Consider the following 21367-nt stretch of genomic DNA (forward strand, 5'->3'; position numbering starts at 1 on the left):
TGGTCACCTCTAGTTTTCAATCTGGATTTGGGGATGGACATGCACCGTGTGCAGGAGACACAATAATTACAATGGTGTTATTATGATAATGGCATTGACACTTACTTCCAGTGGCAAATAACAGACTAACTGTGTGTGTGTGTGTGTGTGTGTGTATGTGTGTGTGTGTGTGTGACTGAGGGCATCTGGGAATTCTTATTTAATTTCATTTTACCGATTATAATAATCTTTTTCCTTTTATGCCTTTACTGTGAAAAGTCTCCAGGCTTCCTGTTTCATTCAGTCCAGATTTTTCTGACTTGATGCAGCTCCAGACGTTTTGTTGTGGTTCAGTGACGTCAGTGTGTGTGTGTGTGTGTGTGTGTGTGTGTGTGTGTGTATTGTACATTTAAAGTGACGTCATTTGTTTGTGTCATGCTGTTATGACTGCATGGTACATACTTACATTGGACTGATATGTTCTAAAAATCACATCGAATGACTTGCTGTTTAAAGTGAGACTCCCGTTTGTCAAATAGACACAAATCTGAGGGGACTGTTGTTGTCCTGTTTCCTGGTGGGTAGATGGGTAAGTCAGGGCTAGGCCTCTGCCCCCTAATGGCCAAACGTCACTTGCTGCAGCTCTAAACAGAACTGACAAATGCAACACAACGTCATTAATACGTTGATGATATTTATCAGCACACCCAGTGTGATGTTGCCAGCATTGTTGCAGTGCAGGCACAAGTTCAACAAAACATGAATTAACTTTGGTGTTTGAGAGTCGGCGCTTTCCGTTGAAACTTGAATCTTACGTTTATGACAACTCAATCTTCTTTACAATGCACGCAAACCACAGATTGTAAATAAAGGTGGACGACCACCCACCATCCAGACATGAAGGTAAAGCATCTCCGATGTGAACGCCGCCATCTTGTGCATTTGGAGTCTGTGCAGTTGCAATCGAGGTCCCGCCTGTACACATGCTTGACCAATCACGAGTCAGTCACAGCTGTCAATCATGACTTTTCAATCCATTTTTGAATGATCAAATAACTGATTAAAACCAAACTGATCAGAAACATGAACACTTGAATATAAATCTTTGAGAAAAATGGCCGTGTATAGTACAAGACTTAGTGTGAATAAACACTTTGATGCTGTGTTTCTCTAGTGGTTCATCGGTATGTTTGATATCATACATATTAATGTTTAATATATGTATTATCATTATAAAACTATTGACTCTTGTATTTACTGTATATTTTTAAAAGAGCAATAAGACCTTGTGTGTGTGAGTGTGTGTGTGTGTGTGTGTGTGTGTGTGTGTGTGTGTGTGAGCCACTAATTGGACCGAATTTCACTGAGCAACAAAAGATTAAGCTAGAAAATTCCAGCTCTGGTTTGCACAGGCTCTGCTTTGTTGTCCCTTCGCCTCTGTTTGTTCTCTTCTAATGCTGTGTTAACAGTTATCTCTCTCCCTTTCTCACCCCCCCCCCCCCGTCTCTCTGTGTCTTTCTTTCCGTCTCTCTCACTTTCTCTCTTTTTTCTCGTGCGGCCCATGAAAGGCGTTTTGCCCCAAACGAAGCCCAGTTACCCCAACTGCTCGGAGGCAGGCAAACCCCAGAGGCCCGAACCCGCTTGTGAGGTGCTGTCCACATTAACTCACAAATCAATCTCTCTCTCTCTCTCTCTCTCTTTCTCTCTCTCTCTCTCTCTCTCTCTCTCTCTCTCTCTCTCTCTCTCTCTCTCTCTCTCTCTCTCTCTCTCTCTCTCTCACACACACACACACACACTACAGGAGCCTGTTGGACAGCCACAATGAACCCCACAGCCTCAGTGGAGTGGATCCTCATCACTGTCTCCATCTATGGGAAACTTTCCATGTCCGTCGGTGCTGAGCCTGCCCGCGAGCTCTTGGTTGGACCTCTTTGCTGATCTCGAGGCAGGAGAAAGCTTGGTGGCAGGATGATGATTGAGCTGCAAAGCACCGAGGACGGTGGTGGTGGTGGCTGTGGCCACATGGACATACTGAGCCCGGAGGAGCTGGAGTGTAAGATCTGCTATTGGGCGTACAATCTCAGGAGTCGCAGGCCAAAGGTGCTCGAGTGCTGCCACCGCCTGTGCGCTAAATGCCTCGCTAAGATCCTGGATCTGGGTGAGTCGCCCCCCAACGTTGTAGTGTGCCCATTCTGCCGATACATCACCAGACTTCCCGGGGAGGCCGTGAGCAGTTTGCCAGATGACTGCAACCTGTTGGCAGCACTTACTCTCCAAAGCAGGAATCAGAGGAACCTCCACTTCCACCAGGAGTCGACCACGGAGCTGCTCCTCAGCCCAAGGCGCTTAAACTCGCTGATGGGCAACAACGCACCAGTGATGTCCCCTTCCCCTTCCTCCTCCGCCTCTTCCGCCACTACTTACTCCTCCATCCGGAGCTCCCCCAACTTTGTCGTCATCACCATAATGGAACCTCCGCCAGCCCCTGCCTCAAACCAGGATCTCCACCATCAGCCACATGGATCACACACATCAAGCCGGGGCTACCGCTCGTCCAGTCTGGACTCCATGGCGTCCATCACGCAGAGGTGGACGGTGTGGAACTGTGCAGCTCTCCTGTGCCAGACATCTGCCAGGGCACTGGTGTGGGTGCTGGGGCTGCTGTACTTCAGCTCGCTGCCCATGGGGGTGTACCTGCTCATCATGCAGAGGACAACGCTCGGCGTGCTGCTGGTGAGCCTGGTTCCTGCCAGCCTCGTCACGATCATGGTCTATGGATTCTGCCAGTGTATCTGCCATGAATTCTGGGACTGCATGCCACCATAATGGGAGCAGATGAATGGGCAATGGTTTGCTTTGAATATGCTTCACAATAGATGTCAGGAATTCACTAATGGGGATGTTACTGTGTAACTGGCCATGTGAGCGTTGACTTCATTGGCAGGAAAATCATCCTTTTTTATGGGAGAAGAAAGCAACACAATCATGTACATCACAGAGGAAGCTCACAGTTGTGGGCTTTTCATTATTATATATGTTAATTTGTGCATTTGTTTAACTTGACAGACTAATTACCCAGTGGAGTTCACAGATTTAGCAGATTCTGGAGGCATCTGCTAAATATTATGCAGAATACTGCTGCAGTGAGAAACCTGGCAGATTTTGTTAGTAATAACTGCCTCCGACACCAGTGGATCTAATTTGTTATCTAACAGTGGTTCTCGTCCTTTTCAGATTGTGTCACGGCCATAAATGCATCAAATGTGAACTCAGCTATTGCAGAGTCCTGAGAGTTCTTGAAATCAGCAGCAGGATGATCCTGCAAAAAATGCACCAAAAAGACAGAATCAGTTGAAAGAATTATAAATATAAATATGTATATGTACATTTGTGTGATCCTGAATTAAACTGGGTAAATAAAAATATAAGTGTAATTTGTTATAGGTGAGTGTTCCTTGCTTAGGTGTCAGTCAACTGGTCCGTAATGTTCAGAGATGTAAGTGAATCGTGTGATTAATGAGAGAGCTTCCTGATGAGCCTGAAACCACCAGGGGGCGCTGTAATAGCTCTTCATTGGCCTGCCACCTTCCCTCAAAGAGTTTATATCAGTGTCTTCATTCAAATCAGCTCAGGCTGTTGAGTCAGAGGGTGATAGAGAAGCTGCAGGAGTGTCTGGACGAGGAATTTGAAAGTCAAATGAAACCAGGAACAGAATCACGGTCTGTGGGACACAGGTCCAAAAGGAGCTGTGGGCCCCTGAAGCATTAGTTAATAATTTGTAAGCAAAAATAATGTAGCAATATGCATAGTGTAAGCATGAAAAACATACATTTATCTTAGATTATTATGTATTCACTTTGAGCCTTGAAAACAGTTGTTTGAATTTAACCATGTGCGAAATCTAGAGAGGAAATCGTCCTCACAGACATGTGTCGCAAACAAGTTGGAGACTGGTTGAATTTTTAACAATGTGTTGTATTTTATAAGCTCGTCATGCGTTTTTTAAAGGTTCAGTGTGTAGGAGTTAGTGACATCTAGTGGTGAAGTGTCATGTTGCAGCTGAACACCCCTCACCCCCCTCCAAACATGACAGAGAACCTGTGGAAGCTTCAGTTGTCATAAAAACTCAAAAGGTTTAGTTTGTCTCATTTGGGCTACTGTAAAAAAACATGGCTGCCTCTGTAGAGAGGACCTGCTCCTGATGTAAATATAAAGTATTTAAATATAAAGTATTTAAGTATAAAGTATTTAAGTATAAAGGGCCCATTCTAGGGTCAAGAACACAATGATTCACAAAATGTAGATGAAACACACTCGTGAAAACATCACTAAGATTATTTTATATTCAATTTCTGCCAATAGATCCTTTCACCCGAATCTTACACACTGGACCTTTAATTTAAAATCTGAAAAATGAAACTAAGAACTGAGGATTAAAGAGTAAATTATTTAGCAGGGTAGAAATGTAAATACTTGAGTAAAGTAGTACAAGTACCTCGAGTACTTCATTGAATGCTCTGTCTACCATTGGGGTTTGGATCCTGGACTGAAGCGACATTAAGTTATTGTTTTCCGTGCTGCTGCAGCGTTTGGTCTGAGATCTGTTCCCGGCACAGTCTGTCCTCACTCTGCTTCTACAACACACGTCCTGCTGATGATAAACAGTCCAGGCCTTCGACCGTCTGTTTTCCAGGGGACTCTTCATCTGAATCTGAGCAAGTGCTTCCCAACATCACTTCAGATTCCTTTTCGGTGATGCAACTCCCACATGTCGGTGTGAGGGACGTTCAGAGGCGGTGAAAGACAAACTGCACGTCTGAATCCTTCCTCGAGCGTCTGGTCGGAGCTGCTGGAAGCAAAAACAACAGAAGGTGACATTTTGAAGGCGTCTTTGTGTTTTGGTAGTAGCACGTGTTTACACTGTGTGTTATGAAAGACACCCGGCACCAGTATGGGTCATAAATCCCACCTTCTCAATGTTAATGGGGGTGGGGGGGGGGGGTTCTGCCATTTTAGGTTGTTCTTATCACACCGATGTTCAAGTCTTCATGTTTCCACAGTGAGTCCCAAACTTTTACAGAAGTTTAGTAATGAATGTGTGTGTAAGGAGGCGTCCCAGGACTGTCAGGGGGGACCCCTCCAAACAAGATGGCTGACCACAGAGTCACAGAAGGTCTTCAGGAGCGCCCCCTGCAGTCCAGAAGACCTTTGTCTCCTCAGCAGGCACAATCAAAGTGATACTGATGATGATGAGGATGAAGATGAAGATTAAGAGAAGATGACGATGATGATGAAGATGAATATAATAATGATGAAGATGAAGAAGATGATGATGATGAATATAATAATGATGAGGATGAAGAAGATGATGAGGATGAATATAATAATGATGAGGATGAAGAAGATGAAGATAAGGATGAAGATGAAGAAGATGATGATACTGTTGAAGATCATGAAGATGATGATACTGATGAAGATGATGATAATGACGATGAAGAAGATAATGAAGATGAAGAAGATGATGAAGGAGATGAGGATGAAGAAAAAGATGATGATACTGATAAAGATGATGACGATGATGATGATGATGATGAATATAATAATGATGGGGATGAGGAAGATGATGAAGATGTTGATGATGATGGTGAAGAAGATAATGATGATTAAGAAAATGACGATGATATGTAGATGAAGATGAAGATGATGATACTGATGAAGATGATGACGATGATGATGATGAATATAATAATGATGAGGATGAAGAAGATGATGAAGATGTTGATGATGATGGTGAAGAAGATAATGACGATGATATGTTGATGAAGATGAAGATGATGATACTGATAAAGATGATGACGATGATGATGATGATGATGAATATAATAATGATGAGGATGAAGAAGATGATGAAGATGTTGATGATGATGGTGAATATAATAATGATGATGGTGAAGAAGATAATGACGATGATAATGTAGATGAAGATGATGATACTGATGAAGATGATGATGAAGATGAGTCCTCTGCTCACTCTGTGTATTTACTTCACATTCCCACAGGAAGTGAGTGGAGTCGCTGTCGGCCAATGAGATTCGCGGATAGCGCTCAGACAACAAACAAAAGATCGAGGCTAGCGGAGCAGCTGGTCCGAACGTCACTTCTCTCCCTGCGCACAGCGACGACACGCGTCTCTGCCCCGAACCGCGTCCCTCGTCCCCGGTGCCGCAGACCGTCTCCGCGCGGTGCCAGCTGACGTTAGCCGGAGCCGTGTCGGCGATCGCCCTGCCCGTGCTGGCCAAGCGCATCGCGTTAGCCAGGTTAGCTACTCGGCTAACTAGCTCTGGCTGCCTGTCTACGACTAGCGAAGCCAGTTAGCTTAGCCTGCTAGCTAGCTTTGCTACACCCCCCCCCCTTCCTCCTCCCTCCTCCTCCTTCCTCCCCTCTCCTCCTCCTCCTCCTCCTCAACTAACTTGACACTGACTGACACAAGTGGCTCTGGCTTGTTGCTGACAAGCCGTCTTTATCAACCCCCGTGTCGGAGCCATGTCTGGACAGTCGTCGGGCTGCGGCTTTCTCATGTCGGTGGTCGTCCACGGAGACGCGGCTCTGAACGAGCAGGAAAAGGAGCTCAACCAGCGACTCCGACGGCTCTACCCCGCCGTCAATGAAACCGAGACCCCGCTCCCTCGCTCCTGGAGCCCGAAGGACAAGTTCAGCTACATCGGGCTCTCCCAGAACAACCTGCGCGTGCACTACAAAGGTTCGTCCCGGACACACGCGCTCCCCGCAGCCACTCCGTACCACCCGGGGCTAGCGCTGCTAACGTTAGCTTAGCCTGGCCGCTAGCGGATCGGAGGCAGCCTGCCGCTGTGGCTAAAAACAAAGTGGGCTAGGCTAGCGGCTCGATCAACAACAAGGCAGAGGACATGTCGCCGCCCGACCGGCTGGCGAGGTGCGTCCGCAGCACGACGCGGTGCCGCTAGCTCGGTAGCTTCCCTCCGGTGTAACACGAACACCAGCGGCGTCCTTGTCAGCCCAGGTGCGAGCTGGTGCTGAGCAGGCTCCACATGAGTCAACACAATATAATCCCGTGAGCCGAAAGTCGCCTCGGACCAGGTAGCCTCTGTTGGCTAATGTAGCAGAACTGGGTGATTTTGAAATGACAGGAAAGCCCAGTGTCTAATCTCCCGATGAGCCCGGGTCACCCAGGCGAGTTGACGGGCTCTGGGTGAAGTGGTGGTTGGTGACCGGGTCGTTAAAGCTGGAGCTCGGGGCTGTAGTGCCGGTTCTGCTCGCTGACATTCAGGGCTGACTAGTTGCTTAGCAAAGCTTTCGAGCTGGGTTTGGTGCAGGCCTGTAAAAAAGGCTAATGTCAAAAAAAAAAAAAAAAAATAGAAAAAGGTGCACCTCTGCTTCCTGGGTGTGTTCTTCTGCTCTCTACACGCGCTGTACCTCGGTACTGCTCGTGTGTATTTGTACAACAAATTCACCTGGATGTCTGGGAGCAGGTGTGCAGATGCTGAGAACTAATATCCAACAAGGAGCATGACGAATGTTGTGCAGCAGTGTTGAGCAGAAAATTGAAGTTGTAATTAAATATGCTTCACTATGTCAAATGTCCTGGCATGTTGGCACACTGATTTCAAATGAGCTGAACTCCTTCATCTCTGCTTAATCCCTCCTAATCCACAGTTATCAATAATTTACTGCTTTGCTGGAGCAGAGTACAAGAGCTTCAATTATTATTTCATTATCTATCTTAGAGATTTGATCAATCGTTTGAATCCGTTTTCAACCCAACATGGCAAATTCCAGGAACTTTCACGCAGACATCTGCTCGTTAATTAATTAAGACTGCTATGTTGTTACCCTGAAAAACCTTGGGTTTCGAAGTAGTGGCTGGACAAGTAGACTTTTCAATATATTATGTTGTGCTTTTGATATCGTAATGAATTCAGTCAAATGTTACTTGTGTATTCCATATACACAAATCATAATTTGCCTCACAGGGTTTAACAAGGTGCGATATCCTCTGTTCTTAATCCTCAACAAGCGGGAGGACAAACTACCAACAGATAGATGCCACTGATTAATGGAGAAAACTCATGAAAATGTCATTAGAGCCTCAACAGCTGCCCCAATGCAGCGTTCAAGATACTTGTTTTAAAAACAACACAGCTTCTTGCAATTATTTGAAAACATGATTGTTATAATTTACATTTATCTCAGAATGTGGGGAAAAAACCTTTTTATGGCGACGTCAGATAAAGCAAAACAAAAATGTACCTTATCTTATTCCTGCAGGTAATTAGGAATCGTCCGATTTCTCTATGACTACAAGGATGTGCATTTTAACATGCGCTATAGACAAGCAAGCAATTTTGGTTCTTAATACTCACTTAACTCTTATTGATTTGAGTATTTTAAATACAGGCCCCATCATTGATACTGTATTTTCTGTATCTTCTGCAGTTTAATGTATTCATCTAGCAACCATTTTGTCAACAGATGTAAAATGGAGGTAAAACGTTTTATTCTCATCTCACTACTTCAGCTAATTATCCAGATTTTGGAAAAGCAATATCATCCTGATCATTATTCAAACCTGCTCCTGGAAATCAGATGTCTGGTGAGAAGGAGCACATGAAATAAATTAAAACAGTTTTAGGAAACATATTCTGATACAATTTTGTTAAACCAGCCTCTCAGCTGGGAATTAAATAAAGATAATTTTTTTGTAATCAAAAAGAAAAACTAGAGTGCAAACCTCTGCCAAGGCCCAACAGCCCTGTTAAATTCAATCAAGCTGCACCAGATTCCACACACTCATAGAAATCACTTCCCCACACGTGCCAGATTTTTTTCCTTTTATCTTAATCCATGAGTTATTTTCCGAATTTGAATTATTACAAATTTTGAAAAGTGTTCTTTCTCGCTATGTTAAAGTCGAAAAAAAACAATCAAGAATTCTTAATTTCTCTAAAAAATGTAAGTTCTACCTTCACCAATTTCACATCCTTCCACTGAGGTTCGCAGTGGAACAAATGGACAGGGGTGAAAACAGTACCGGCCACACCTCTCTCCTGATCCAACTTGATAACAACTTGGAAATTACTGCTGACTGTCGGGAAATAACTGACGGACACGGTCAACATTCACTTTTTGGTGAAAACTCTGACCTTGAGCCCTCGTGGAGTGGAACGGTCTCTGGATCGGGCTTTATCCTTTCAGGACTGTCGGGGGTTTAATCTGCTCTGCAGCCACTTGTGCTGACAATCTGCAAACAATCCAATCAAAACTGGTCGTCATCGGCCTCTTTGGCTGCTGCAAAGTGTTAGCCTGTCTTCATTGTCAGCATTTCCATCCCTTCATGATAAGATAAAGATCCAGTATGAATTTGTATTAACCACACCCCACTGCTCACGCCTTTTCATGTTTCACCCTCAACTTCAGGTCATGGCAAAACTCCTAAAGATGCAGCGTCTGTACGCGCCACTCATCCCATCCCAGCCGCCTGCGGGGTCTACTACTTCGAGGTGAAAATCATCAGTAAAGGCCGAGATGGGTAAGGACACAAAACAAAGAAATACATTTCCATTTTCCCTTCAACGTTTTCGCTACTTTCACAGCTTTCCACAAATTAGGGCAGAGTCCGGACAGTTTCTCCAACACTTTGGTCCAAAGTAAAATATCTCTACTGTTAAATTGATTGCAATGGAATTGGGATGATTTCCAATGTTATTTGATGAGCCACTAACTTGTTTGTCCTACCACAGTTTCATAATGAACCAACTATTTTTTATGCTTCTTATAATAATATAAACATACATTCGTATATATTTTTTTATGTCTGTCATTCTAAAGCATTTGGCTCATCCCTTCTTGGATGAACATTTATGCTTTGCATCAGGATTTTTGACTAAATTAACATGAATCTAAAGCCATTTATTGTAGTCATTATAAAGTTGGACCATATGCTGTAAATAAAGATGGACGACACATCTCCGCTTCCTCCTGTTGTACAAAACTGAGGCTTAAATATACTTTGAAGTTTTGGTCCATATACAATTTCACTAACACGGAGGAGGGTTTGAGACCTATACTGCAGCCGGCCACCAGGGGGCGATTCAGACGCTTCGACTTCGCTTCAATCAATGACTTTGAGGCACTGATCAGATTGTTTTTGTAGCAGATCACATATTAGCTACTCAACTATAACTATTCATACTGAACTATTCAATGTGTTTGCTGCCATGTTGTGACGTTATCAGTCCTTTGGATTCTTTGCTGCGACCCCAAACTTTAAATCACTATTAAATGAAAGAATAATTTTAATCTTCAAAGCGATAGAAGCCAAGTTGTATTCCTACATCGAAAGGGCCTCGTCTGAAAGTTCAACAGCCACAAGTCATGTTCCCCTGTCACCATTTCAACCATCTGAACCTCCTGACACCAGATAGGTGATAGGAAAAAAAAAATCCATCATATTATCCCAGAAAATGATAATATTACATAAAAATGTTTATTAGCATGTTCACATGCTTATGTTTTGCATCTTTTCCACCTATGCCACTTGTTTTTCTTTGCATTAACTGAGTATTACAACCTCACGCACTGATTGTGTAGCTGTAAAGTCAGATATGGAAGATGGCGAGGTCTTGTGATGATTATCGGCAAGGCACGCTCAGTGGCTGCTCACCTACTCCTCACCCTCCAGTCTTTTATATGAACTCTTGTCTCTTCCTCAGGTACATGGGCATCGGCCTCTCAGCTCAGGGTGTGAACATGAACAGACTGCCCGGTAAGACGACACTTTGTGTGCATTCGTGTCACGTCTGTGTTTGCCTTTGGGTGTGGTGAGAAGTCTGTGCATCACTGTCTGTGTCTGCTATTTTATAATACCAGCATTCTTTTGCATTTGTGTGGGTGTCATTTGTATCTGGGAACGTGGTATAAGGTTTTCTTAATCCTTCCGTGATTATGGCACGGTTGTACTGTAGCATATTGAAGGACATCTGCAGAGAGTTGTGGTTAAACATTGAGCTAGTAAACCATCTTATTTCAAGCTATTGTCACTGATTATGTCTGATTACTCAGATCAGTTTGTGTTTCTGTTGAGGACAAAGGTTTTCCTGGTTGATGTGGTTTAATTTGGATTAGAGGAATACAAAAATGTCACTACTCAAAGATATTTAAGGTGTAACCACAGTTTCAGAAGTCTAGTGGAACCAATGTGAAAACGTTTCTGCCACCACTTTGCCGTGTCACGGTGCCATTAAGAGGGCACGGCACTACGTCAGCCCAGTGCTATACTGGGTTATCAGGGCAAACAGGGGCCTGGCACCCCTTCACCAGTCTGAGAACTGGACCCACCCAGAAGCTCCAGGCTCTCCATACAAAGATAACAGGAGGCCCAGAGCAGACTGCAGACAGATTGATGGCTAATGAAAATCCACTAATTGTGAGGAACTGATGCCAGGCTGCTGCATAGTTGAGTGTTTTCTCCCAGTGATGAATGTGGCAACGTTAGGATTAATTCTGCAGCTCAGCACAAACTTGCACGGTCCTGCCACTTGGTTTGTACCGTCAGAAGAGCCCCGAGGCCGTTTCTTCTTCTCCTCTCTTTGAATCAACGATCGGACGAACGCTCCCAACACACTGACGGCAAAGTGAAATGTCTTGGAACTATTTAACAACTTTTTCAAATACATTTATTTCTGTTTTATGCTCACCAAAAATTATATTTACTTGGTCTAAGTCGGGTGTAGAGAAACAAATGTTCTGCAGTCTGTAGGTGATGGAGTCAACAGAAAAAAATGAGGATCAAACAAAGGAAATCGCCCAAATCTCAGTGTGGCTGTGCAGCACAGTGAGAGATACACATTTGCTGGTTCAGTTCCTAAAGAACAAAGCACGGAGCCCCTAACCCAGGCATCATTTTTAGAGGTTTTTGGTGGACATTTATTTATATTTCATTTTAAATTACACATTCACACTGCATTTAAATGACTTAATTACGGCAGAAGGCTTGTTTCCAGCACCACGGTCATCCTCTCAACAGAATGAAACATCTGTGTTTTTTTTTTTTTATTGTGCTCATACTTTACTTTTGCATTCGCATCCCTCAGGTTGGGACAAGCACTCGTATGGTTACCACGGAGATGATGGACACTCCTTCTGCTCGTCCGGCACTGGGCAACCTTACGGACCCACGTTTACAACGGGCGACGTGATTGGCTGCTGCGTTAACCTCATCAACAACACATGCTTCTACACAAAGAATGGCCACAGCCTAGGTAAGAGACCTTTTTGACCTGATATGATAGTGTATGGACCTGTTTACTAACCTGTGAAAAGGTTTTAAGCAACAAGGTACCAAAGAAATAAATCTTTGCACACCTGAACATGTCACAGGTGCATCGGTGGGACGCGCAAACAAAATGAACGGGATGTTTACACTTACTCTTTGTCCATATTGTGCTTATTTCTTATGTCTGAACGTTATCTAACTGATTTTCTAAACCAACAACAAGAAAGATAGTATGCAGGACATTTCTGAAATTTCAGAAAATTGTTATCTCTGTATTTCAGTAATTCGGTTTAGAGCAACAGTTACAGTTTTACCCCACACCCAGGCAGTGTATATTACCCTTTTTGCACAGTCATGCAGAGTGAGAGAAAAACAAAGACATTTCTGTGTTATGGAAAGATTAAATATAAAGAAGGCAGTGGATCTGGATTCTTGGATTCATGTCTGGATAATGTGTCCAATGGGACTTTGCTTTTTCTTCCTCTACAGGTATTGCCTTCACAGACCTACCAGTGAGTACCCGCATTTTCTATGTTGTGAAGAAGTCTGTTAGTTTCCATAATTAATCAGGGCTGTAGGACATAGGGCTATTTATAGAAAAGAAATGTTTCATGTGCTCCAGAATATCTACTGCCGTCAAAATGTTTACACTGTGCTAAATGGATTGGTGGCTTGAACCCCCCCCCCCCCCCCAATCTTCAAATGTTGATAAGTGTTGGTTCTTCCCTGGAATAAATAAAAAGTGACACGGGGGATAAAGTTTGGACAGATTTCACATTCACAGCTGAAATTGACACTGCAAAGTATTATGATTAAGTTTGAGAGTTAAAAGTGTAAAAACATATTTACAAGGCTCATATTAAAAAGTGGTTTAATGTGGTCCCATTCTGTTTACCAAGCTGGTAACATGTATCCTGTACCAAATGTTATCTATGATATTTATTCAAGAGCGATATTTGGAGTCATCTCGTTAGGAACCTGATTCTTAAAGCTTTTGTTTCTCTTTGTTTGCCCGATGGTTTGCTCACAAGTTTAGTGAATCATCTTAAAAGAGTAATGCGTTGAAACAGGACATCACTTGTGCTGCGTTGTGTTGTTGTGGCTCATTGTCACATTCTGAGTCTCGCTCCCGTGCTTCATTATGTAAACAACTCCCAGACCAAATGGACATTAACTCCAGTGGGATTCATCTATGGATTGACTGCATGAAAATGTGAGGGTCCTTGTTTCTTAAAGATCCTTGTTTCTTAAAAGTTATTCCCCTCCCTTCTTGCTTAGTAGCAAATGAGAGCAGGGCCGGCTGTTTTCGAAGGAGAAGAAAATAAGAGTCTTAACCACAACAATAATCCATTGAGCACGGGCTTGACGGTGAGCCAGACATTCGTGTTCCTCCAGCGTTGTGCAGTGAAGTGCGTCACCTCGGCACAGCTGACCTTGTTGGGCCGTGACAAAGGCAACTTTTAGACACATGCACCGTTGTACTATTCTTATGGGGACTTTAGTCAAGAAATGTACCCAAAATGAGCGAGTGTATGCAGGTTTTAAAAACCCATGGACTCGTTTGCCTTTCTGTCCCCTTGACAAGACCTGTCATCAAACGTGCTGGAAACTGAGAAGCTCTCACCTCGCTATCTTGCCAGTGTTGCATTTTGCACTTCACAAACGTTCATGGCTTCTTACACTTCAACGCCCAGAGGTTTAATGCGCATCCTAACGTTGTGCAGAAAAGGTGCAGCGTCAGCATTTAGGCTTCCAAAAGAAAGAATAAGAATTTGGTGCATTCGCCCTGGTGTCATGTTTCCATCTCTGCCGATTGGAGGTTGTAGTGACTGGGGGCTCCACAAAAATGTAGATTGGGAAGTTGAATGCCAAAGTGGAGCAGGCCACAGTGTTTGAAGTGTTTCAGAAATCGCAGCACATGACAATATAATCACTGAGTCATTGGTTCTGATGAACAAAGCTCTACATTGATCAGCTTGATAGGTTAAGTTAAGTTTTATGGGGTAAATCTAGACAAAAGATTAACTTCTGAGGATTTCATTTCATTCCCAATCTCCACTTCCTTCTATCGTCACAACTCATGACTCTCTCTTTGTTGCAGCCAAACCTGTACCCGACCGTGGGCCTTCAGACTCCAGGGGAGGTGGTTGATGCAAACTTCGGCCAACACCCCTTTGTGTTCGACATTGAGGACTACATGCGAGAGTGGAGGACAAAGATCCAGGCCCAGATCGATCGCTTCCCCATCGGGGAGCGCGAGGGCGAGTGGCAGTCCATGATCCAGAAGTAAGAGGATCGGAAAACTGAACCCGTACAAAATACACATTCCCTGTGAAATAATAGGGTTTATATGACGACACAAGCAGTAATATCACTATATTACTGGTTTTAATTTCATTTAGTCATTTGATTATTGTTGTTATAGTTTTATTAAAACAGACTTGGGGGTGCACTGCGGTACAAACATAGACCAGTGGATTGAGACCACTTGAGATGTGTGATTTCCAGACTGTTCAAAAGGAAATATCATTGCCAAGTGCATATTTATGTGAGTCGTTGGTATCCAGGGTAGCGTGTAATGTATTGAACTGAACAAGACGCCTCTTTTCTTACTGTATCTGCCATTCTCTATACCGCTTATCTTTGGAGGGTCCCGGGGACATGTCAGCGAGCCTCTCTAATCACGTCTTTGAAGAGTTCACACATGGGGATTGTCGATCGCGCACTGATCTGAGACTTTTCTCTGCGACTTGCAACGTTCGTCAGTGACGAGCAAATTGGGTTGAACATCGTGTCGTGTGAATGAGCCTTTAGATGAAGTTGAGTATTGGAATTATTGGATACTGTGGATAATGTCTGCCGACGTGATGAGGATCAAGGCCCATATGGATCGCTTCTCCACTAGAGAGCAGGAGCCCGGATCCAGAAGTGAAACCTGTGGGACTGGGTTTCACTTCATGCTATGGCCTGATGGGATTAGTTCTCTGTTGCTATGATTACTTATTCTGAATGGATTTAATCTCCTTTTGATGGGGGATTGGGGTTTAGGCAGGAGTGAAGTGAAGTCGGCCCCATGGCCTGGAATTTAAAACAGGATGTTTCTAAGCTCAGTTCAGATTGGTGGACGGGAGGCTTGTGTTGTCTTTGTAGAGAAACGGTAAGATGATCAGTCCTCTGATCTCAAAGGTCCCTGCAAACACCAGCAGCCGTGCATCCCCTCTAACCTGCCATTCTAAAGTCAAACACACCTGCGCGCACACAACAGGCTTTTATTACACACATACTTCAAAGATGTGAAGTAATCCAAGAAACATTAGCTCTAAGTTACATCAACTGTAAGCCTGTCTTTAACCAGATGCAGTGGTTTGATGGTTTACATGGAAACACTAACTCATCAGGTATGTCTGCGCTCTCCCACTTCTCCTGTGTCTAATCACTTGATGTGTTTTCCCACATTTTGCCCTGTTAGAATGGTGGCTTCCTACCTGGTGCACCACAGCTATTGTGCCACAGCTGAAGCCTTTGCCAAATCCACCGACCAGGCCGTACACGAGGAGCTGGCCTCCATCAAAAATCGACAGAGTGAGTCATTCTGTGCTGGCATTTTTCTAGAGCTGCTTTAAGACCTGCATTGAACTCCAGAGAATCCCCGGACGTTCTCCGCTAGGGCTGTGTATGTGTGAACGCGAATATCCGAGTCAGAGCCTGTGGACTTTCTGCAGAGTTTCCAGAGTTAACAGTCCCTGGAATGTCCGGAGGCGACAATGCGAGATGTGCTGTAAACAAGAACATGTGATCTCCGAAGCAGAATTAATATGTCACGTCCTGCTTGCTGCTCCAGCCCTCACCTGAAACCTCTGGAGAATCTGCTGCTGCTCTGGAGGTCATGCCTGAAAAGGGCTTCAATGATGCTACCATTAGGAATCAGGACTTTATCAGAATTTTAAATCTGACACTAAAAGCCACTACAACTTACAGGCAAGAGACGGATCCACTGTTTTTTTTTTTTTTTTTGGAAAAACCTCCAAGTTTGCTCAACTAAGAAAAATCCAAACCTATGATACAGAAAATCCTTGTAGTAACTTAGGAATGTGACTTTTTATAACGCAGTGTTACCAAGTCCATAAAATGCTGAATTAAAATGTGTATTTTCCCGCAGTAATTCCCAGACACCTGTTAAACTGTTGAAGCTCAACCTGCAGCGTTAGTGGACTGTTTTTGCAGTAATACTTCAGGAAGACGACCACTTACTAACTTTGTCAGCTTAAATAACTTAATGAAACAGGCATAATTTAATTACAGGAATATTACTGTAACAAAGCATACAAACGGTGTCCGTGTAAAGAAAACACGGTGTCAGCAATGTGTCCTGTAAACGTGTTCACTGTTGGTTGGCAGAAATCCAGAAGCTGGTGTTGTCGGGTAGAATGGGCGAGGCCATCGAGACCACCCAGCAGCTCTATCCCAACCTCCTGGAGAGGAACCCAGACCTGCTCTTCATGCTCAAGTACGACCAGGGCTGAGTTTTAATGTTTTTTTTAATGATTTAAAACGTATTGGATCGTCTGAATGCAGCTGATCCTTAAAGTGTGGCGGGGGGGGGGCGGGACTGCAGACTTTGGCTTTATTGCGACAGATGCATGTGGTTTAAAAGGCTTTCTGCCTCTTGTGTTCTCTTCCTACCTTCCTCCTTTTGAATTTCCTTTCCTTTCCTTCCTGTCCTCCCTCCCTCCCCTCCATCCCCAGGGTGAGACAGTTCATCGAGATGGTGAATGGGACGGACAGTGAGGTGAGGTGTCTGGGAGGTCGCAGCCCGAAGTCTCAGGACAGTTACCCCGGCTCCCCGCGACCCTTCAGCAGCCCGAGCCACAAAGCCAGCAGCTCCCAGCCGTACCTCACAGGTACAGTCCAGATGTGCTTGTGTCATTCACATCTGGTGAACAGGCATCAAGTCCATACTCGGCATCATTCATTTGTATTAACATCTGTCCTGAAAGATCCAATAACGAGTGTTCAGCTCTAAGTGAATCAACGCTGACCACCTGTGATGGGATCCCTCAGTACTGAAGTTAATATCCGGTCTGGATCGATAGCTTCAAAGTTCATGTTTGTGCGTTTCCAAACAAAACGCACAAACACCGTCTGTACGTCTGTCGCGAGCAAGCTTACAGCTAACAACCCCTGGAGAGAGATTTTTAATCTTTTCCTGGTAAAAGAAAGCTGCAGCAGAAATACAGTGTGATTCAAGAGGTTTTGAACACAGCTTAAATATCACACTGAAACACAAATGTAAACAAAAAGAAATCACCATCTTTATATCCGATTTTAAACATGTCTCATCACTCTTGCCGTTTTAAGGGTTTGACAGCAACTGCTGTAATGGCGTGACGTCTAATAAGAGCCACAGCTCCTCCCCTCACAGTCACAAGCCCTGCCCTCCGAGCACTGGCTCCACCCTCCCAGCGTCTGACATCAGCCTCAACGGGAGCCGCGGTCAACAGCCCATAACCAGGTACGGAGCCGCACTAAAAACCAACTGTGTTTCATTGCGCTGCGTATCAAGCAGAATTTTTGCTTCTGTGTGGAGGTGTGGTCTCGGAGTAGAAGCATAAATTGTAGGAGTTATCGTGATTGACAGCTGGTACCGTCCAATGGCTGCAGGTCACAGGTGTTGGTGGGCGTGCAGTGTGGAGGAAACCCTTCCTGTGGGCCTTCACACATTCTGTCTTTTTATTTTCTTCAGCAATGACATAGATATGGAGGTTGACCACTTCACCAACGGAGTGACAGAATCCTCCTCCAATGGTTTCCTCAACGGCAGCTCTAAACACACCGTGGAGCCCGACGACTGTGACGCAGACATGGGTGGGTAGAGTGTGTGTGTGTGTGTGTGTGTGTGTGGCATTAACATAAAGGCAACATACCCCTGGTACCCTCTCACTACATTTCTACCTTGGTTGATTTGGAGTTGTGCTTGTTTCTAACATGGCTTTAAGTTGTTGGACGAACGCTGTTGAGTGACTGAAGGTTTTCTGTCTTCCTCTCCTCTGTCAGAAAAAGACTGTATCATTCGTTCTCTGTAAAATTGACAATTTTGACCACTTTGTGGTAAATCGCGGATTGGAAGCTTATTCCTGTTGCTGTGTATAAATGCCCCACCACATTCACGTCCTTCTTGCATGTCATACTGGCTGTGGCTCTGCAGAAGTGGAATCTGCTCAGTCCAAGCGGCAGCTGTGCGGTGGGAGCCAGGCAGCCATCGAGAGAATGATCCATTTCGGCAGGGAGCTCCAGAGCATGAGCGAACACCTCCGCCGTGAGTGTGGCAAGAACTCGACTAACAAGAAGATGCTCAAGGTAACACACAAATCCCTCTGCTTGTTTGACCCACACTGCATAAACGTGTTGTTTTAGTTTGAAAGCTCATGAACCTCTGCTCATATTCATCAGGCATTTACTATTTACGATTAAATACTCACAGAAAATCTTGTAAAATTACTACAAAATGCTTTTAGGTTGAAGGACAAAGATGTTGGTATTGTATTGGCATTATTATCAAGACACTTAGCTGAGGTTTAGAAGAAATACAGTTTAAATGGCATTTTCTGCACCTGCAGCAGAAATATATGGTTCAACCCTAAATTCTTTAAGTGGGAACTTGGGCTGAAAGTGCATCAGTGATGCACTGTTGAACATGAGCATGAACATTTCATCCTATATATCCCATAATCCACGGTGTCATCTGTCAGACATTTCCTGCCCTACTATGGCCACAGTTGCTAAGGAACCAGGAAGTTACTGGTCTCGGCCGTGACATATTTCTGTTCATAACCACAAACACTGCGAAGTGTTGTCACTGTTCTGCGGAAACTAAACAAAAAAGATGTGTTGTCTTAATCATTTGAGAGCTGCCAGTGGGAGGATGATGTTTTATATATAAAACAACCCTAAGAGTTTGAACATTCATTCATTGCAAGGCCGTGGTCACGTACGTCCATGAGGACGGTGAGTTATGTGCGGTGGTGCCAGAGAGTGGCAGGAGAGGAGCAGAGAAACATTTCATATCTTGAAAAGTTCTACTTTACGCAGTTCAAATCACTTAGGGAGACTTAAGACATATCTTGTTCATGTTTCTATATTTACAAAATATGTTAAACCAACTTTGTTTGTGTTAATTTAGCAAAATGTGTCGATTGTGTCAGATTTTTTTATTTAATCATTTATGACACAATTTCACTTCTGTTATCATTTATCACGGTTTATTGACTTACAGAACCTTTTTGATTTGGTTGTACAGATTTTATAGACATGAAGTATATGAAGATTTTCCAGGAAATGACATGGCAGTAAAATACCAGTGTAGACGCTGGAGGATACTTTCTGTTGCAGAGTGGTTGAATGGTTAATAAGTGTGAAAGGCGGTAACAGCGACCAGACACAACCTGTGGGGAGAAACCGATGGAAGAGGAGCAGTCCACTGTTGTGTGATCAGTATCTGCTGTCCTTGCTGTCTCCTGCTGCAGGATGCGTTCAGCCTTCTCGCCTACTCAGACCCATGGAACAGTCCAGTCGGCTACCAGCTGGACGCCATTCAAAGAGAGCCCGTCTGCTCCACCCTCAACAGTGCAATATTAGGTAGGTCAGCTGATCAGTGCTGAGTATGTTCATGTTTGACGACACAGCAGTAGATGAAATTTAAAAATACCTGCAAAGTTTGACCAAAAATGAAACGTATGGAGTTGTAGACCAAAGTAGCCTCAGCACGTCTGGAAATGTGCGTTTCCACTGTTGAACATTTGATGTTTGTTAAATTCAGACTACACTATATTGTTTGACTGCCCAACAAGCTCTGGGAGGTTGAAACGTACTGATGCATCTTCACTTCTGGTCTCTGTTGTCTGTCGCTCTGACCTTTTTTTTTTATTCCTCTTCTCCCTCCTCATTCTCTCCAGAGACTCACAACCTGCCCAAGCAGCCCCCTCTGGCCCAGGCCGTGGGTCAGGCCGCCCAGTGCCTTGCCATCATGGCACGGACTGGCAGTGGCTCCTGCGCCTTCGCCTCAGTGGACGATTACTTGCACTAGCCTAGTGTATGCGCGCACACACACACACACACACACTGAGGACCTGTCCAGAAAGGTCTCCCTCCACCTGTAGTCATATATTAGCTGAGGAGACGCTCCTCCGCACGATAACAAGTAGAAGAAAATCAACTACGTCACCTGCTTCTTGTTCTGCTTTTACCAGTCGCCACTGAGGACCAGGGGTAACTTCTGGGCAGATCTTCAGGGCGCCAACACACCACATTCAAACCACACACACACACACACACACTATATCTCTTTCCATCGTGAATATGAAATTACACCTCCACCTTGGTTGGCCTTGCTAACCCCCTCCTCCAGCCCTGCATCTACATGGGGACAAGAGTAGCCAACTTGAAAATACCCGGTGAGCCAAACTCATGCAGATGCCCTGCCCCCATCCACCAGGGGGCAGCAAACCAGGGCAGACAGACTCCCGGTCAAACATTAATGGAAAAAACAAAAGAACAAATAAAGAAAATCAGACGAGTGACCGCCATGGCCGACCGCCCTTTAGCGTGGTCCCTGTAAGCCGGACTCACCAGGTCAGCGCACACACACATACTCGCAAACAGGCTCCACAGAGGCTTTCTGAGAGCTGGAACGACAGCCCACCCCCTCCCTTCACCCCCACACCTCCCTCCACCTCCCACTGACTTCAGGACACGGGTCAGACATTTATGTGGCGCATGTGGACTCGGGGACTTGGAAGAAGCCAGAGAGAAACTGCCGCCTCGACTCAATGTTCCCTGTTTTTAATCTTCTGTTGTTTTTTTGGGGTGGGGGCTGAGGAGGTGTAGTTACCTGGCTCTTGTTTGGTTTTGAGTTTTTCCAGGTTTACAAGGCACGGTGCAGACGATGATGAGTGTCATTATTATTATTCTAATTATCATTATATTAATTATTGTTACTTGCATTCACAGTATATTTGTTGAGCGCCAGCAAGAGCAAACTCCACCAACCTATTACAATAAAGCTCCCGCTTCCACGATTAC

At 44.4% G+C, this 21367-nt stretch overlaps 2 protein-coding genes across 3 annotated transcripts in view; both read left to right on the forward strand.

The window, feature by feature from the left end:
* Window positions 1-3537, forward strand: part of rnf182 (ring finger protein 182) — a 4175-nt gene extending 638 nt beyond the window's left edge. Inside the window, exon 2 of one of the 2 annotated variants that reach the window (XM_034614263.1) lies at window positions 1568-3537. In XM_034614263.1, the coding sequence (XP_034470154.1) occupies window positions 1948-2805 (858 nt within the window). In that variant the 5' untranslated portion in view covers window positions 1568-1947 and the 3' untranslated portion in view covers window positions 2806-3537. Of the gene's footprint in view, window positions 1-1547 lie in introns of both variants that reach the window. The other variant, XM_034614262.1, reaches the window with a different exon arrangement.
* A 2899-nt stretch (window positions 3538-6436) lies between these two features.
* ranbp9 (RAN binding protein 9) lies at window positions 6437-21364 on the forward strand. The gene is made up of 14 exons (XM_034614227.1): window positions 6437-6739; window positions 9433-9544; window positions 10728-10780; window positions 12108-12275; window positions 12779-12801; window positions 14391-14575; window positions 15759-15871; window positions 16688-16796; window positions 17036-17190; window positions 17648-17801; window positions 18033-18154; window positions 18495-18646; window positions 19813-19924; window positions 20242-21364. The coding sequence occupies exons 1-14, from the start codon at window positions 6523-6525 to the stop codon at window positions 20370-20372; spliced, it is 1806 nt and encodes a 601-aa protein (XP_034470118.1). The 5' UTR covers window positions 6437-6522; the 3' UTR covers window positions 20373-21364.
* Window positions 21365-21367: the final 3 nt, after the last annotated feature.

This window comes from Hippoglossus hippoglossus, chromosome 17 (assembly GCF_009819705.1).
Source record: "Hippoglossus hippoglossus isolate fHipHip1 chromosome 17, fHipHip1.pri, whole genome shotgun sequence".
Taxonomy (NCBI): Eukaryota; Metazoa; Chordata; class Actinopteri; order Pleuronectiformes; family Pleuronectidae; genus Hippoglossus; species Hippoglossus hippoglossus.

What these genes read in the sequence shown, in the direction of transcription:
- ranbp9 (XM_034614227.1), top strand. Translation starts at nt 6,523, where the DNA reads ATGTCTGGACAGTCGTCGGGCTGCGGCTTTCTCATGTCGGTGGTCGTC. An exon ending in CCTGCGCGTGCACTACAAAG is followed by an intron (nt 6,740 to 9,432) that starts GTTCGTCCCGGA and finishes CCTCAACTTCAG; the next exon opens with GTCATGGCAAAACTCCTAAA. An exon ending in GAACATGAACAGACTGCCCG is followed by an intron (nt 10,781 to 12,107) that starts GTAAGACGACAC and finishes CGCATCCCTCAG; the next exon opens with GTTGGGACAAGCACTCGTAT.